Below are 18,933 nucleotides of genomic sequence, written 5' to 3'. Positions count from 1 at the left end.
CTTATTTCCAGATGAAGATAACCAAGTCGAGAATCATCAGCCATATGGCTCAGGTGATTTATCTAAAAGCATGAAATGCTGTTAGGGGATTTTCCCCTCCTAAATGTGAGACATCAAAATCGGTTAAGTAAAACTTTATTACAGTAACATGGCACTAAGAGATCAAATTGAATGTATCTGGAAACTGAAAAAAGTTTGAACATAAATCAATTTACACCAACCTTTCCTTTTTTGGACCAAGTGTATGGTCCATGGGAAAGATACCCCATCCAATGAGCTGAAGGCATTCGGTTGTACAGATTTGTGTAGTAGGCAGTACTATAGTATAAATACTGCTGATTATGGAGAAAAGGCAGCAAAAGAAACCCCAAATTAAAGCTTTTATCTAAACACAATGTGATTATATAGTATTACTTTCTTTAAAATGACCAAAAAAGGTTTTCTGGAGTCAGAATCTGACAAAATAATATATATTTGCTTTTCAACTTTGGTATCTCTATATAGCTCAAATACAAAGTTACTTAAAACAAGCTTATTCTTATGTTAATTGACCTTGCCCCATGACTTACTCATCTATTAAAAGGCATTCCTGTTATAAAATTGAAATAATTTAGTTTAAGATAATCACCACCTTTTCAAAACTATCTTTGAAATTACTCAGGTTAGCAGTGTAGTCAATTACACTTCATTTTGTAAGGCAAATGGTAACTTTCCCTAAATATCCTGTGACTTTAGTATTTTCTTCCTAGGGTAGCATTTGCATATTATCTGAAAATGAACTGATGTCTAGTTGAGGTAAGAAGAAAGAATGAGTGTATCACTTAAAGTAAGGCTATTTCTTAACCAAAATATAATCTGAGGCACTCCATGTCCTTTACCTTTCACTATGGCCAAGATATCTTCCCAAGAACCTCAATGGAAAACCTGTCCTATGGAGGCAGATCTAAAACATAAAATGCCATATATACAGAGAAAAGCATTTAAGCAATCTTGAAATATTTTAAAGCCACTTGCAGAAATAGAAGTTATACACAGCTATTCCTTGGCTCATTGGGGAAATGAAACTTTTAAGGTTTACCCAAGGGAACAAGTCCCTTCTGAGCTGTAGGGAATGCCTTCTCTACCAGAATATTCATCTATGCTATTCCTGTTAAATGAGTTATGTTCAGACCAGTTTGGATGCAGGGCCAAACTAGCCTTCTGTTACTATTCCTCTGTGTTTTAGATCTATTTCTCATGCTGCCTCAGATATTTTCAGTGGTGGGAGGCACGTGAAACTTAACTTCCAAAGACATGAAGAAAAGCCAATTTTTCATCTTCTTTATCCTCAAGGCATCTCTCTGTCATGCTGCAGTTCTGCAGGATGAATGAACACTTGAGTAGTACGTTTGAGGAGATAAACTGCAGCGTGAAGACCCCCTATGTTCACCCAGACTGTATGCACCTTCCGCCATACATGCCCCATACTGGATAACGCCTGTGTAAACACAAAACCACAACACCCATTTTATTATATTAGCAATTCTCTTAGTATATGAAGGGTGATGGTACCCTATCTGAGGGAAGGGGGGGAAAAAAGGCAAATCACATCTAAAACAAACCACGTTATTCCTCCGATGTTTTTCTACTTAATCTAAGGACTCAGATGAACAGTTAAAGAACATTACCTTGGCAAAGCATTTCCTGTCCTGAGTAAGTAGCACAGCTCGACCAGTCCCAGGTCTACAGACCCGGCTCATTTCTTGGAGACAAGATGGATAGAGATTCCAGTTTCTTTTCTTAGATCCTATCCTACAAAAGTCAAGGTCAAGTACTGACATTCCATTTCACAGCAGATTTTAAAAAATAGCCCATACAAAGTGATGAGAGGTCACAAACATTATCACTGACCTTTGTTTTCAGAAATAGAACTATCTCACATGCCAACAGAATTATTAGAGTATTTATAAACTGACATGAATTCTGAAACTTTTGTATAAAAATTTTTTTTAACTTTGATGACTTAGAGATGAATGTGTAAAAGCTATATACAATGCATTAATATAATGCACAATCAGAGGTACAACAGGAAAGATAACATTAATTCTAAAGGATCACAAAAAAAAAATACTTGAACCAGGAAGTCCTGACTGTGTGAGATACACATACCATAATGCACAATTCTTCTGCACAATTCCTTCCAAAAATTCTCTGCTGAAACTGACTGGTGGGGGGTGGGTATTAAAATACCAGTACAAAGGGAGTTGAGGAGAGGGTGGGGTGGCGTTCCTTTCTATTGTTTGTTTAATCTTTATTGGCTTTTTTCTGTTCATTACCCTGAAAGCCCTATTTGCTCTTCCTCCTACAGCCCATGTTTTGCCTGCAAAATCTTAAGAAGCAGCTAGGTAGGTCAGTGGATAGAATGTTAGTCCTGGAGTCAGGAAGATCTGAGTTAAAATGTGATCTCAAATCACTTACTAGCTCTGGGTTGTTTTAAGGATCAAATGAAGTATTTGAAGAGCTCTTTAGCAAACCTTAAAGAACTACATAAATGCTGTTATCTCCACCAGCATCAACTTTGTTCTTATTTCCTTGCTTCAGTATCTCTTAAAATAAATAAAATACCTGTTTTAAAGTTTAGCCTGAGAGGAGGGAAGTTTGTAATCTGCCTAAATTTTCAAATCATAGTAATTATTATTGCATTTTACAAATTGAGAATATTCATTTTACATCTTGAGCTCAAGTGCAAAAGAGAACTTCTCTGGCTTGTCCTTAATTTAGAACAAATCTTAGAATCCCTTGAAATATTGCTATAGTAAATACTTATGACTATCCTTAAATAAAAGTAATATAACCAAGTATCAGTACTGGAAACCATCTTTCAATTTTGTATAGTCAGTAAGTTCCTGAAAGTAAATAAAATGGGTGAAATCTGTCACAATGCTGTGGGAAAATAGCAATATTGACCAGTTGTGCTAGCTGAGAATGCATGATTTTTTTTTTCTTTGTTGTGGCTATGAATAAATCCCAAGAAAAAATAATAGCAAGCTATTTTCCTTTAGATTTGTGGGTACTACCATAAGAACTGAACACAAAGTCCAGCACTTTTATATTTATTTTTAATATCCTACCTCTTTCCAAATGGCATATCTGTGACAATAATATCCACAGAACCAGTCCTCAAAGGCAGGTTGCAGATATCCCACTGAATAGCATCTATAGGGAGGCCCCAGAATGCTTTGCTGTGAATGAAATGAGAGATCTTTTAACACAGGTAAAGATAGGAAATTCAAAATTAAATTGGAATTTCATATGCTATTATGTTTATTGTATTTGCAGGCCCATCAAAATGGACTTGAAATCAATAGAAAGAACCATTTTCAAAATTATTTTCTTTCAATAAACAGCTGTTATAGATTCTACTTTAGTTTTATTTTTACCTTTCTTTAACTTGGCTCTTTGTCAGTAATGACAAGATGTTATTTGCTGCTCTTTTCACGGCCAGGGGGTTGTTATCACCAGCAATATGATAACAGTTAGGCCACTCGGCAGCCCCCTAAAAACCAAAAGCAAATATTGTAAATTTGCAAATGGAAAAAGATGGGTTAAAGAATATAAGCACTTTCAATATTGAGCCCACATAAACAAAGCATTATTTAGGAGAAATAAAACTTTGTATTAAATTTCTTTTCGTATTAAGTAGTCCTAATATAATCTTTATGTATTGATAGTGATGGTAAAGTTTATATTGTTATAGTTGAAAAAGCCAGTATACCATGCCATTTCTTTTTTTGCAGGGTTTGTTAATGCTAATCCATAAACATTCTAAAGATATAAGTCAAATAAAAAAAAAACTTGAATACCATATTAGGTCAATGTTCTCACTATGTCTAACAAGAAAATGAAGACAACATGTCACCCTCTAGGAAATCAACTTCAGAAGCCAGGTATATAAAGTAAATTACTTTTTCTTTTGTAACCAGTAATATAGTAGCCACTTATTAACCTTTCTTGATCCTATTTATGCAGTCAGCATTTCCTGCTGTGGAGTGGAAAAAGCACTAGCCTTGGATTCATAAAAAATTTCAAATAGTGGCTTTACCACTGCTAATAATGGTGTGCCTTTGAGTTGGGAGAAGGAATTTTTAAAAGTTAACTTTCATGCTTCAAAGGCTTTGCCAAAGATACAGTAGTACCCAAGGTTTTATTAACTCAAGTCATACCTCCTTTACTCTTCAAGGATAAAGTCTAGTCTGCCCTTATAGGGAATTCCATCAAGAACCTTATCTTGGGGGCAGCTGGGTGGCTCAGTGGATTGAGAGCCAGGCCTAGAGATAGGAGGTCCTAGATTCAAATCTGGCCTCAGACACTTCCCAGCTGTGTGACCCTGGGCAAGTCACTTGACCCCCATTGCCTAGCCCTTACCACTCTTCTGCCTGGGAGCCAATACACAGTATTGACGAAGATGGAAGATAAGGGTTTAAAAAAAAAAGAAAAAGAACCATATCTCTTTAGTTGCCTTTTTTGGACCTTTGCCAGTTCTATCATACTTAATTAAAGGGCAATGTCCAGAACTATCGGCATATTGGAGAAGTTGACACACCATAACTGAATATACTTTATGATAATGCTTAGAATTTTTCATCTTTAGAGTTAACGCTTTTAGGAAACAGTTCATAATGATTCATTGCTATCTCTTGGATTTAGCAGATAGTTCAGGGCTAACTTTCTTTTAATTATAATCTGGGATATTTCTTAAATGGATTAAGTTTCTTATTGACACTTGTTTATCTATCTACTTCAAAGACTTATGAAATATTCCTGTTGTTCATCCTCATTAGAGATTTTCCCACATGGAAGAACTTACTGTGCCCTGAAAACTGGAGTGTACTATATGCAGTTTTCTCCTAGATAATATATAAAAATTCAAAATTAATAATGATTTTGACTGAATAGCAGGGGAAACCACATTAATGCTACTTGGTTCTACAAGGTTCCTCACCTTAGTTTTTGAGCAAGTTAAATTCAACTTTACATGCATTTAATGAGCATCAACTACATATAAAAAATACTGAGTTACATGTTGGGTATATAAAAGACAAAAATAAAAAGTCTTAAAAGTTTTCTATAAGTTGGTAAGGGGATAAGCAGAAGAGCACTTTGGGATCATTTAAGTCTTCCTTTAGAAAGTAACATATAAAGTGAACCTTGAAACAAATTAGGGATTTTAAGAGAAGATATGAAAAGAGCATATTCCAGGCATGGAGACAGACAATCTGGGCAAAGGGGAATGATGAGTTTGAGGAACATCAAACATAGGCAATTTGGCTAGAAAATAGATTTATGAATGGGTGTGAAAAGGCTCTAAAATATTCAAGTGAAGAATTTGTATTGTATCCTAATGGCAATAAGAAGTTATTTAATTCTCAAGCAGAAGAGTGACATCAACAAACCCATACTTTAGGAATATTTTTGTAGCTGTAGAAGATGGAAGGGATCATCCTTCTGAGGTAAAACACTTCTTCCTGTTTTATTATATTATAACTTAATTTTAAAAGAACCTTTTAGTGTGGAATCTTTCATACAGTTTGATCTAATCTAAGTTTCTCTTTGCTCATCGACTTATCAAATCAAAGAACTTGTTAAAATGTGACCCTCCCGGTTGAAATCATGCCAACTTTTCAGACAAATACAATTATACATTCTATTATCTTGCTTATTGCTACCAATTCTATCTGTATATAAGTTATATAAGTATGAAACTAATCCTCAGGAGCCATTATTATGGATAGGACTTATGATGATATTTTACCCAATTTCCTTTGCAGAGTAGTTGAACTGACTTTTTATATTTTGGCCAATATGACTACAACTTCCATCCAGAACTGCTTTAAAAACTATTGGGTCAAGCCACTCAATTTTGTTGATTTGTTTAGATCCAACTATAATCTCCAAAAAGCATGATATATGGTGACAACAGAAGAGAAAGGAACAAATTACATTTCTAATCTATAGATAGGGGTGCGTTCATGAACAAATAAGGAGAGTTTCATAGATGGCATAATGTACAGCTTTGATTATATAAAATTAACAAGTTTCATACAAACAAAACCAATGAAGCTAAAATTAGAAGGGAAGCAGAAAACGGGGGAAGTCTTTGCAGCGACTTCTCTGACAAACATCTCATTTCCAAGATATGTAAGGAACTAATTCAAATGTGTAAGAATAAGCCATTTTCCAACTGATAAATGGTCAAAGATGACCACACAGTTCTCGGAGGAAGAAATCCAAACTATCTTTAGCCACATGAAAAAAAAAATGTTCCAGAAGGCAGGTAGATGGCTCAGAAGATTGAGAAGCAGATTTAGAGACAGGAGGTTCTGAGTTTAAATTTGGCCTCAGATATTTCTTAGCTGTGTCACCCCTGGGCAAGTCCCCACTGCCTACCCCCTTCCCACTCTTCTGCCTTGGAACCAATAAACAGTATTCATTCTAAGACTAAAGGTGTAAGGATTTTAAAAAATGCTCCAAATAACAAATAGATGCAAATTGGAACAATTTTGAGGTTTCACCTCACTCCCATCAGATTGGCAAAGTACCCCCCCCAAAAGGTAATAAATATTGGAGGCACACTAATATAGCATTGGTAAAGCTATGAATTGTTCCAGTTATTCTAGAAAACAATTTGGAACTAGCCAAACAAAACTTTTTAAACAATACCAATATTTAATCTATATCTGAAATAAAGAAGCCAAGAACCCATTAATGAAAATATTCTTTTTGTGGTGGCAAAAAACTGAAAACCAAAGTAGTGACTAGGGAATGGTCAAACATTATGGTATATGAATATACTATGATACACTATAACAAAAGAAATGATGAAAAGCATAACACTAATGCAGGGTGAAATGAGCTAAATAACAATAGCACTGTAAAAACAAAGAACTCCTGTTCTAAATACTAAAGTGAAGAATTTCTATTATATCCCTAACAGCAAGAAGTTACTGATATTCTTAAGCAGATCATCATCAAATCTGTACTTTAAGATTATTTTAAGAAATTAAGACCTCTAATCCAACGACCAAATATGATTCTTGAGCAAATGGGGGCCACTTATACAATAAAGATTCCTGTGGGGGCATATTGACCACTTTTATTTATTCTGTTAAATATTTCCCAAGTTTATTTTAATCTGGTTCTAGCCATAATGTGGCATGTCAAGAGCCACTACAGTTTGAACACTTTTGCTTTAGAGGACCAGCATTTTCCCATCCACCTCTCAGCAGGCAGAGAAGAGGGGATGGACTCGGCATAAGGAGATGGTTTTTCAACAAAACCAATAAAAGATTTTGTTTTACTTAACTATAAATATTTGTAATATGGGTTTTTATTTTCCTTTTTTCCCCAGTGATGCTAGGGGTAGGGAGAGGAAATTGACTTGTTAATTTGAAAAAATAAAATTTAATTGAAAAGAGAACAAGAATCTTATGTGTTTACCACTATCAAATTCAAAAGCTAGATAAAAGTTATTACCTCTATTGGTATGGCACCTGTTCCACACATGGGATCTATTATTATGTCAGTAGGCTGAGGAGAACAAAGCCTAGAAAAAAGAAGCAAATAGTCTAAAGGAAAAGAATTTTTAAAAATTAGGGACTTATAAAATGAATCTACCAAAAGGTATGGTATTAATACACTAATACTATAACAACTCTTTCTTAAGAAAATATGTGCAAAGGAAATTTCGCCTCCAAATGCACCAAGATATTTATAGAAGCTCTCCTGTCCTAGCAAAGAACCAGAAACCAGGTGGAAGCTTATGAACTAGGGAACGGCTACACTATGTTGTGATAAATAATGAACATAATGAATATTATGCATGGGAAGAACTTACATGAACTGATACAAAGTAAAGTAAGCACACAGAACCAGGTAACAAAATATATCACTTGCAACAATGTAAACGGAGAAGACAATTGCTGTAAAACAATGAAAATGTAAAAATTTAAAGGCCAAGCTTGGCCCCAAGAAGGGAAGTAAGAATTCATCTTTCTTTCCACCTCCCTATCTTTGTAGGAGTGATGAAGGTTCATAGGTATGGAATACTACATATAATGTCAGATTTTTTAAAAATGTTGATTTGTTTTAATATTTTCTCTCTTTAAAATTTCTTTATTGAAGAGATAGCTCTCTGAGAAAGGGAGAAAAACGGATACATGGCAAAATCCAGGTGATATAAGAACAAATAACAATTAAAAATGTTAAAGTATTATGCTTAAATATAAATACATCTGTTTATTAAAACCCATTCAGAATGTCTCAATGAACTTGGTGAAAACACAGAAAATTCTTGAAAACAACAAAAATCTTATAAGGATGTATTTTTAAAATAAGCAAATTTCAAGTGATTACGAGCAGAGCCTAGGACAAGATTCAGCAGTGCCCCTTTGGACAAGTCTTTAATTTGAACATCCAGGGCAGGATGATGGCAGAAGGCCTTGAATACAAGTCATCTGAGGATTAGTTGAAGAACCTGGAAATATTTACCTTGTAGAAGAGAGGATGTCTTTAAGTATATGAAAGGTAGGGATTAGTCCTAGGTCAGAACCAAGAGCAATGAGAAGGTGGAAGTTGTAAAGAGGTAAATTTAAAGTTGATATGAGAAACTTTTAACAGTTATGTCCAAAGAGAATAGCCTGTCCATAGTCTTGGTCTTGAAGCTATTACCTATATGACCACTTGCCTGGTATTTTATAGTGGCTCTTACTTTCATGCATGGCTTATATTAAGATAGCTACTAGTCACTTCCAATTCCAAATCCTAGGATTCTGAGAGTTTAAATAAGTTCCTGTGAAACAATTTACATCTGCCCATTGACTTTTAATGAGTAAAGCTTGTGCATAAGCGGGAGATGAATGTCATATACTTTGGCTAGCTATACCTGGGAAGAATATAGTTGAAAATTTGCAACTGTCAAAGAATCCAAATTAAATACCAGGGGTACAAGAGTGTCTTTCCTAAGCAACTGACCTCATTTTTCTGTTGCACATGTCAAGATCAAATCATGACGAACTATGTTAAAGACAGGTCTCTAGTCATAATACATAAAGTCTGTGAAGAGAAGAGGATAAGGAAGAATGCAAATATAAGGAGAGGAAAAAAGGAAAGGGTTACTCACAGGGAGAAAGGAAGAACTAACACTGAAAATTGGCATGTCCCATATGTAAATGTGGTTAATTAAATAGCTTGTTCTGTAATCTCAAAGGGCCCATAGGGTTCTTGAAGATCAAATGAAGTAATAAGTGAAAACATTCTGAAAAGTACAAGTCACTAAGCAAATGAAAATTATAATTAATTTTCTCATCATGATCTGCTATCCATAAAGCATTCTCTATGCAGTGCTTGTTCAGTAATTATCAGAGGAGTTAAAAGTCTTTGCTTATTTACTGCACTAAAGTGGAAATAAAGGAAAATTTACAATAATTTCAAATAAAATATTTATAAAGTCCTCTTTCTGATGCTTCCCTGTGTTCTAAAGGCCTTAACAGTAGATTGCAAATTCTTACAAGTTCTCTCAACCTGAAGAACTTAATGAATAAACTGCATGTTTGTCTCAGAATCACCTAGAGCTCAGAGAGGCTCCTCTGGGTCGGCTAGAGAGGGATGCATTTTTAGCTATCAAGACCCTTAAAAACGATATTCATGAGGAGGCAGCTGGGTGGCTCAGTGGATTAAGAGCTAGGCTTAGAGATGGAAGATCCTGAGTTCAAATTTGACCTCAGACACTTCCTAGCTGTGTGATCCTGGGCAAGTCACTTAACCCCCATTGCCTAGCCCTTACTTCTCTTCTGCCTTAGAATCAATACAGAAAGTAAGGGTTTTTATTAAAAAACAAAACAAATTATATTCATGAGAAGCTTTTGAACTGTGTTAGTATACAATGTACTCACATGTGGCATTTATTAATGATTTCAACCCAAGCTGTAACCAGAATGGATATCAAACCCACTCATTTACCTGAGCATGCCATAAGCAAGAGTGGATCGTAGAGTTGTTGGACCAAAATGTGTAATATTTCTTCGATGGAGACTCTCTTCTGTCAATGCAATGCCCACAACTATTTCATTATTATGGACATTCAAGAGAACCTAGGATAAAGTTCAACAAGATATATCAACTGGATTTTTGTCACGTTCACACTGTATAATCACTGAAACAAATCCACATTTCAAATCTCCGTAACTTTATGTAGAATAAATGGAAAATTTATGAAACCCATTTCTGTGCATGATAGAGTTAAACAAAGGGACCACTCATAACTTTAGTAAAAAAAAATTTTTTTACAGAAGCTCAAAATATTTATTTTCTAGATGGTATCTTCTTTCCAGAGTCTAAGTGCTTATATATGTATTTTTCTCTCATCCATCCTCACAAGCCACACTTAACTTTGTTTTACACATCCATGAACACAATCCTATAATGGAAGTTCTTTTAATTAAGTCTGACCTATATGCTACCACTTCATTCCTTAGTTCTTTCAGCCTCATCACAAATCAATTAATTTCTTGTGGAGTACAGGAATAACAGCAAAGTCAGAGAAATAAAGAATTTTAAAGGTCCACCCCTCCCCCTCCCTCACCCCTCTAACACAAGTCACTTCTCTAACATCTCTGACAAACTTCTTCTGGAATATAGCCTGTGATGGAAATCTGCTTCCTCAAGAAGTCATCTCACTCCATTTTTGAAGAAGCCTAAATAGGAAGGTCTTCCTTTTGTTGAACCATGATAATATAATAGCTCATGGTACTCTCAACATCCCATGAGGTAAGTAGTAATAACAGTAACCACCTATTTGAATAAATAAAACATGTTTTATAGAAGGAAGTGAGCCTCAGAAATCACTTTCTGGTATACAAACAGCAAAGAGCAGAAGAATCACTTTCGTCCACACAGCAAGGAGCAACAGAAATCAGAACTTTTCTGTTCTCTGAGTCTACAAAAATTAAATCTTCCTCAAATATTTTATAGGTAACTATGTTATTAGGAAGTCTTTTTGTCTGAAGGTTATAACCATTACCTAGTTCCCCATATATGACATGATTTTGACATCATTCACTGTTACCCACAACCCCCTTTTAGATTAGTAATGTCTCTCTTTAAATGTAATAACCAAAATGGAGCACACCATCCCAAATATGGTTTGACCAGTATAGCATTTATTGGGACTATTCCTTTCCCTGTTCTGAATATTGTACTTTTATTACTGTACCCTAAAATTACAACTTTTAAGGAACTAACATCACACTTCTGACTCAAACTTAAGTAATACAACTACTTTGTAAAGTTAAATTTATCTCTGTTATTTTAACAGATTTGCCTTTATTCCAACCTATTGTGTGCTTGAAATTCTGATTTGGTTTCTCAACTACAAATTTTATATATATATATATAGTTCATTAATTTTTTTTGCTCAAATTGCTGATGAAAGTAATAGCTGGCATTTGTATGATGCTTTTATATTTACAAAGCACTTTATATTTATTCTCTGATTTAATCTTCCTAACATCTCTGTGAGATCAATAATACAAGTATTGCCACTATCACTTACCAAGAAGTAAACTAAAGCTTAACAATCAAACAACAAACTACCTGGACTTGAACCAGGTCCTCTCATCCAGCTGGGTCAATATACAAGGCAGCCTGGCATAGTTGGAAAGCCTAGATTATCAGGTAGGAAGCTATTTCTTTCTAGTTTTGGCTGTCTTAACTAGCTGTGTAACATCCCTGGGCCTGTTTTTTCCCAATGAAAAATGGAGCTAATGGAGCTGACCTAGATGTCCTTTATTGGGCCCTTCCAAATCAACAATTCTATGATTCTATTATTCAAGGACCTTTAATCTTTTAAATGATCATAATTCTAATGTTCCTTGGCAACAAACCCACAAAAATCACGCCCAATATGTAGATAGATAACCTGTACCTCTACATCAAAGTTGGTCATGTCAGCCTTCCATTTGAAATAGTCCTGAACGGCTCCCCCAAAATCTCTTGCTGCTTCATTGGAAGTAAAGCTATGGTTTTCTCCTGCCCGGTTGCATGTGACTCGGAACTTGAGCACTTGAGATTCGGCTTCCTCTTTGTGGCTCTCATTAAGTCCTTTTTCTTTCTCAATGGCAGATGGTATTTCTGATACTATTTTGCTGAAAGCTAATATGGGAGTTTCATCAATAATGCCATCTTGATTTTCAATAGTTTCTAACACCTCCTCCATAGTATAATTGGTGACCTGTTCCTCAACATTCTTCTCAGCTCTTAGGTCTCCTTGTTCATCATCCACTTTCTCTTTACTTATGATATTTTGCTGGGTTAATTTTTTGCGTTTTGTTTTTTTTTTCTTAAAGCTGGTATTAATTTTCCATACTTTTAAAGGGTCTGACCAAGGAAGCTTTCCAGCCAAATCTTCAAAATCTTTTAGAACATCTTCCTTTAAAAAAAGAAAAACCAAAATCCATGCATTTCTCAGGCACTTCCATGTTAGCAATAATTAAGCACTTTATACTATTCCAAACATCAAGAGAAACACAAAATAATTACTTTTCTCAAAAAGCTTGTCCTTGAGAAAACAAGATATGCATTTATGAAATAAGTAATAGTCCAAGGTAGCAAATAATTACTATGTATACGAATGCTTAAGTTTAGAAGAGAGATGAGTGCTGGTTGGAGTACCAGGAAAAGCTTTCTTTGGCAGGTATGAATATGAGATAAAAGAGAGGATAGGATCAGATACTTTTGATTTTAAAAATATGGAATCATTTGGACTATCTAATTTTTTTTAACATACCTAAAGAATAAACTATTGCGAAGTTCTAGCATGAGAACCAAGAAAAAGGTTGCAAATAGTAAGAACATTTTTTAAAAGACAGAAAGAAAGAACTCTCCATAGAGTAGGTGCCACAAGAAAAAAGAGCAAAAAAGCAACAACCTTTTCTGTAAGTGTGGCAAATCTTGGCCCTTTTCCTGATTCACAAAGTGGAAGCTACAACAACCATAAAAACAAAGTTCCTGGAACTATTAGCAAATGTCCCCCACAAAACACTTTCCAGCAACCATAGTATTTGTTGCTGCTTTTCAGTCTCTTTTAGTGATGATTCAAGAAGACTTCTACAACCTTCAGCAGGATGAAATTCATTGAGTTCACCAATCCTCAGTGCTCTAGACAAGAGAAAGCAGTCAGCTTTTTATTTTATTTTATTTTTTTAAGGAAAAGATCAGCTGTGAGGTCTGCTTGAGCACTATCTGAAATAAAAGGAAGAGTTGTGTTCCTTCTGACAAGAAATCTGAGACTGCCCCCCCCACCCAACATCTCAAAAACAACTACAAATATATGTCAAGGAAGCTAAACAACTTGAATTCAAAAGAAAAGTAATTCCTATAAGAAATCTCAATAGGAAAAATAAACAAAAAAAATAAGCGTGACTGAGAAAAAAGTGATCAAGCAAAAAAGCCTGACTACAATAAAAAAAATACTAGGAGGTAAAATAATTAGGCTAAAACTACAGAAAAAGAATAATTCAGAAATAACTACAGTTAGAATAGAATCCCAGATGGATGGAATAGCCACCAGGACTCCAAGCATAGGCTTAATCACAGAACTGAAGAAAAAAATAAGGAATGAAATTTCAGCCCTTAATAAAGAAACCTAACAGAAAAACTGATAATTTTGAACAAGAGCCTAAGGCTTCTGTATGTTTATGTAGCTATAAATTCCATTGGGGGGTCGGGAGGCAGAATTAGAGAAATTATGGAATTATGAGATTCATAAAAAATATTTGAGCACTATCAAAAAATTAACAAAATTGGAACACATAATCAGTAACTTATGGTTTGGCAAATTTTAGTTCCCTATATAGCAACCAAAAAAGGGCAAGTTATCCAAATCCATTAAATAATAAAATCAGTTATTAGTATCAAATCTTAAAAATTTAGGACCCTCAAGATATACCTCCCACAAGAACCTTGGAATTAAAGATTTTGTTACTATGACAGATATATAACTATGCAGAGAACATTTGTTATATAAACAAAGTTTTAACTTTGAGTAAGATTCACAATGAAAATTTCTGCAATTTTTTTCAGTCTGATTATTTTTTCCTTCTGTGTTTCTAAAAATATGCCTTGACTGTGATCTATTCTCATTTTTCTAATCCAATTTTGAACTTTTCCTGTAGTTACCTACGAGGCATTTCTCTTAAGTTGGTCAAATGTGTGAGATTTAAAATGATTGAGGTCTTAAACTGTAGTGGTTAAAATAGTGGAAGATATAAATTGTGATAGATATAAGAGAGGGTGAGTAAGTTTGACCGCAGAAATATGTTTCACTACAGTGTCTTGGGTTTAAAATTAAATATAAGGTGGTCACCAGGGAAATATTCCCAATTATTCAAATACCCAAGTCAATTGGGTTTTATAGAGATTTTAATTAACAATACAATGAGTAATCAAAGAGAGAGAGAGTAAGAAAGGAATAAGTATGAAGGGCCTCAAAGCCAATATGGCCTAGACCTGAGTCTTAAAAGAGAAATCAGTCAGTTTTTTATAACTCACCATAAGATCTGTCTAAGTAAGGATTTCTAATGACACCAGGCCAGCAGCATCTCAGCTGCTTTCACCAGCTCCCTCCTCCATCTGAATGTTTCAGAATCAGTCTCCTCAGAATGAGTCTCTCCAATCTGAATGTTTCAGAATGACTCCCCAGATCTTCCCTGAGCTCTTATTTTTAAGGGCAAAATCTTCTCTGTCACCTCCCCTAAGTCCTTACATCTACCAATCACTGTAGATGTTTCTAAAGGACCGCCCATTCTTAGTCCACACCTAAGAAGGTGTGGATTTTTGAGTAATTCACACCAGGAAAGCTCTGAGTAAGTTTTCCAGTTCTTTGTTCCTTGTAAATTCACAAGTTGCTTGACCTTTATAGGTACTTAGCTTAAGAAAAGTATGGGTTTAAGTACTTTTCATTGTTCAGAAAAGAGTTTACAACTTTATCTTCCCCTAGGGCAGACCCAAGTAGGTAAAGTAGAATTCTCACATTCCTGCTTTAAGTAGAGTTCACTGCCCAAATGGGGAATGGTCTTAATCCAATCTTATAAAGTAGAGTCTGGGAAATTTTAAGGTTTACAAATGCTCCATAGGAAACATGATGAACTCAATTTAAATCACTACATAACAGAATTTCTTAACAACCTTAATAAGCAATTTGTTGTTATTTCCTATAAATTCTGTTTTATATAAATCTGATGTCCTTACTTAAAGCTATCTTCTAGAACATAATAGTAAATCTCAGCTGTTTGAATATAGTTCCATGTTATAATTTTCCACATAATTCCAATTTATAAAAGACCACAGTGACATAACTCAGTGTATGAACTGCAAACAGCTTCTTGGAGAAAATAATTTAGTTTGGATAACTCACCTTGGTTTCTTTGAACTGGTAATCTCTAAACTCCTGAACAACAACAAATAAATTATCAACTGATCTTAGACCATGAACCTGAAAAAAAAATGTTATAGGTTTATTTCTCTGGCAAGTTTATTTTTTCACCAAATATTTACTGTGTGCCCACTATGTACAATGCACTATAGGGTACACAAAAGCAGTTTGGGAACCTGATTTCATGGAATTTAGTCTAGTGGAAAAGAGATAAACACATACAAATAAGTTTAATATAAAGCATAATGTGAAACTACATTAATAAGAAAGGTTCAGAGTACTATGGAAGCTACAAGTTGAACTGAATTGTCAACACATCAACAAGCTGTCATTTCTCAATGTAGGTATTGCCTGTGTAACTCAATAGATGGTTTTTGGGGAGTGGATATAGCCAAAAAGTTCATTAGCCTGTGGCTTAACTTGAAATAAGCTTCTCAGAATTTAACTAGACTAGTTCTCAGACACTGCAGAAACACAATCCAGCACCAAGTCCATACTTGAAACCTTTCTTGTTTGATAGGACCTGCCAGAGCTTGTACTCCAACAACATTGCCTTTGAATTCAATCACCTCAATGAGGAGGTGGAGGAACTGTCAATAGTTAAATATAAACAGGTTTGGAGGTTGTAGAGCTATCTTTATATCCTTTAATAAAAACTTGAAAAATACAACCTTGTTTCAACTTCTTTGATTACCATCCTGCTTCCACCTTTCCCCAAAAGTAACTGAGGGTGGAAATTGGAAGTAGCTTAAAGGCCATAAGAATAAAGGATCAAAGTGAAGAGGTCAGAAACATGGCCTTATTTTCAGTCATCTACAGAGGAATGCTCCCAACTTTTAAGTTCTCATATTTCTATAGTGATTCACACTTAGTCCTTTAAAAAATTTTTTTTATTTCTATCATATATAATATATATTACCATTTTTTTTTCTTACCTCAGAACTCATAGTTGTTTTCAGGATAGAGATGAATTCTGGGTTACTACACTAGACATCTAGAAATGATGCTTTTAAAAGCTTCTGACTTTTGAAAGTACAAAACAACTGGAAACTTGTTGGATTTTATGCCAGAGGATCTGAGAGTTAATCCTTACTCTGCTACTTATTTGTAACATTGAGCAAAGTCATAACCTCTTTGAGTCTGTTTTCTTCTTTTTTTAAAAAACCCTTAGTTTCCACCTTAGAATCAACACTAAGTATTGGTTCCAAGGCAGAAGAGCAGTAAAGGCTAGGCTACAGGGGTTAAGTGACTTGCCCAGGGTCACACAGCTAGGAAGTGTCTGAGGTCAAATCTGAACCTAGGACCTCCTGTCTCTAGTCCTGGCTCTCAATCTAATGAGCTACCCAAGCTGCCCCATTTCTTTTGAATAAAACTAGCAAATTAGATCTCTGATGCTTACTACCTGTGTGACCTTGGGAAATAACTTATTTTGGCCTTAGTTTCCTCATTTGTAAAATGAGGCAACAGGGCTAGATGGTCTCTTAAGGTCCCTTCTAGTTCTAGGTCTCTAATCCTATGATTCAGGTGAAGGTATTTCCCAGTTATTGATCCCCTTATTTATAAATCTAATTACTAATTTTGAGGGGAAGCCTAGACTTGTGATTTATTAAAGAACTCCAAATGAGCAACTATTATGTATAACTTCTGATCTTAAGGAAATTGACTGGAAGTATAGAGAAGTCACAAGTGACTTATCCAGGTTAGCTTGTTAGGGAGGTAAGACATCCTCTATCCAATTACATTACTATCTTTCAAAGATATAATTTAAAACAAATGGCTTAGAATATAAGTGGATGTAGGCAGACTGGAATACATAAAAGTTTAGGAAAATATTTTAAGATGTATATATGCAAACCTTAGACAGACTCTCCACTGAAATGTCAAAGTATATCTTGCCCCTGTCCTTGCTGATTCTTGACTGTGAGCCTAGTTTCTCCCTTACTTCATCTGCAGCTGTCTGCTCAAAGCCAGTTGGCACAGTGGCTCCAATAGTAACACATAGATGCTCAGGATTGTTACTGGGAGGACTTTCTATATTTTCTGTGGCACAGCAGTCATCGAGCTTCACTTCATTGAACTGTTCGGAAGCTGCTTCGACTTCAGACATATTGGCACCTCTTCAAACTGTCAATATTGCTCACCAACTGCTGAAAGGAAAAATATAATCTAGAGAACTGCAAATGCTGCACAGATTCTCCGGGACGGATGAGACCAGAGGCTATGCACAAAAAGGCAACAGAAATATTTTCAAGGAGCCAACACCAACCAGCAAACTGAGATGTGTGGAACACAAAGGAAGAAAATCGGCACTGCTCCACCAGTGGGGTATTGGGGGTGGGGCACAAAGGCTAAAGGTACAGGTAGGATAGAGGAAAATACACTCGAGCAAGCCCTCAATACAGAATTGTTTTGTTTTTAAACATGAATATAAAGATATAATCCCCACCGGCAAACAGGAATAGGGTGCAGGTGTGAAAGGAACCACAATTGCTACTTGAAGTAGTTCCCAAAATGGGATGAAGGCCGTCCGCAGGGTCGGGGTCGTAGCCCACCTTCTCCTCCGCAACCCCGGGGGCTGGGCTAGGGAACCGCAGAGAGCCCCGCCCCCCCTGAACGGCTGGGCGAGAGCACAGCGACACCCGGGCCAATGGAGGTGGGGGGCAGCAGCGGGACCGGGTTACCTCAGGATCAATGGCTTCCCCCTTTCCGCCCCACGACCCTCAGAGAAAATTTCTGCCGTAATGGCAAGGCCGCACCCGTCCCTCTCCCTTCTCCTCCCTTCCGCTTCCCTACCCCTGGAGCCGCTAGCACTCGCGGGCACCATGCGGTGGCCGTGACCACGCCACGCAGCACAGGGGAGGAGCGAGAGCCGGCTCGCGTGAGAACTCGCGGCCTCGACGACCCAGCGGCTCAGCCCCCCCTCCCTGGCCCTGGCTCCGCCTCTTCCCAGATCCGTCAGCCCCGTTACCGGCTGGCCGCGCCTAACGCCCGGCGACCCCCAGCGAACTCCTTCCGGCCAGGCAGCGAGTGAGCCGGTGTACTTCCAGGTCACGCCTCCGGAAGCGGAAACTTCCGCTTGTTCTCACGCAGTTTTTGACCTTCTCCCGGATTAGGCCTTTACAGTAGAGCTGAAGTTAACCTATCCGTACTCACTGGAGGCTGGCACGCTGAGTAAGGCTCCTATCTCAGGTCTCGGTGTCCCCTACTGAGAGCAGATATCTTCTCTACGCGTCCTACGTGGTTTGCGGGGAGCTTGGCCCCTTTGGAATGCTCTAGCTGAGTTTTAACTGACATTCGTCCAGATTTGCCTCCAGCATCTTCTATCCTTAGCTTTGTTCTAGGGCCATACAGAACCCGCCCTACCGTTCTTCTGCATGGCTGCCCTCCGAATACTTGAAGTCAAATCAGTTAGCACACAAGCCAGAGAGACCCTGCTTACTGAATAGGGAAGACTACGCATCAAGGGC

General features: G+C 36.4%; 1 protein-coding gene across 7 annotated transcripts; it reads right to left on the bottom strand.

The window, feature by feature from the left end:
* Nucleotides 1-119: 119 nt before the first annotated feature.
* THUMPD3 (THUMP domain containing 3) lies at nucleotides 120-18,582 on the bottom strand. Of its 7 annotated transcripts, none has more exons than XM_007500152.3 (10): nucleotides 18,435-18,582; nucleotides 17,322-17,613; nucleotides 15,449-15,526; nucleotides 11,960-12,463; nucleotides 9,997-10,127; nucleotides 7,513-7,582; nucleotides 3,420-3,535; nucleotides 3,111-3,221; nucleotides 1,668-1,791; nucleotides 120-1,477 (listed from the first exon to the last, which is right to left on the bottom strand). In XM_007500152.3, the coding sequence occupies exons 2-10, from the start codon at nucleotides 17,571-17,573 to the stop codon at nucleotides 1,328-1,330; spliced, it is 1,536 nt and encodes a 511-aa protein (XP_007500214.1). In that variant the 5' UTR covers nucleotides 17,574-17,613; nucleotides 18,435-18,582; the 3' UTR covers nucleotides 120-1,327. The 7 variants fall into 7 exon arrangements, with proteins under 7 accessions (XP_007500214.1, XP_007500215.1, XP_007500213.1 ...); XM_007500153.3 differs by having other exon boundaries at nucleotides 17,322-17,610; nucleotides 18,435-18,567; XM_007500151.2 differs by having other exon boundaries at nucleotides 18,260-18,502.
* Nucleotides 18,583-18,933: the final 351 nt, after the last annotated feature.

Source organism: Monodelphis domestica, chromosome 7, assembly GCF_027887165.1.
Source record: "Monodelphis domestica isolate mMonDom1 chromosome 7, mMonDom1.pri, whole genome shotgun sequence".
NCBI lineage: Eukaryota > Metazoa > Chordata > Mammalia > Didelphimorphia > Didelphidae > Monodelphis > Monodelphis domestica.
Note: the sequence above shows the minus strand (reverse complement) of the source record. Positions and strands in the feature narration are given on the sequence as shown.

Bases quoted from the DNA above. Each gene is read 5' to 3' on its own strand.
- THUMPD3 (XM_007500152.3), bottom strand. From the start codon at position 17,573: ATGTCTGAAGTCGAAGCAGCTTCCGAACAGTTCAATGAAGTGAAGCTC. The intron at 15,527-17,321 runs GTTTGCATATAT...TTTTTTTTTCAG, and splicing joins CAGTGGAGAGTCTGTCTAAG to GTTCATGGTCTAAGATCAGT. The intron at 7,583-9,996 runs GTAAATGAGTGG...TCTTTTTTCTAG, and splicing joins CTTGCTTATGGCATGCTCAG to GCTTTGTTCTCCTCAGCCTA.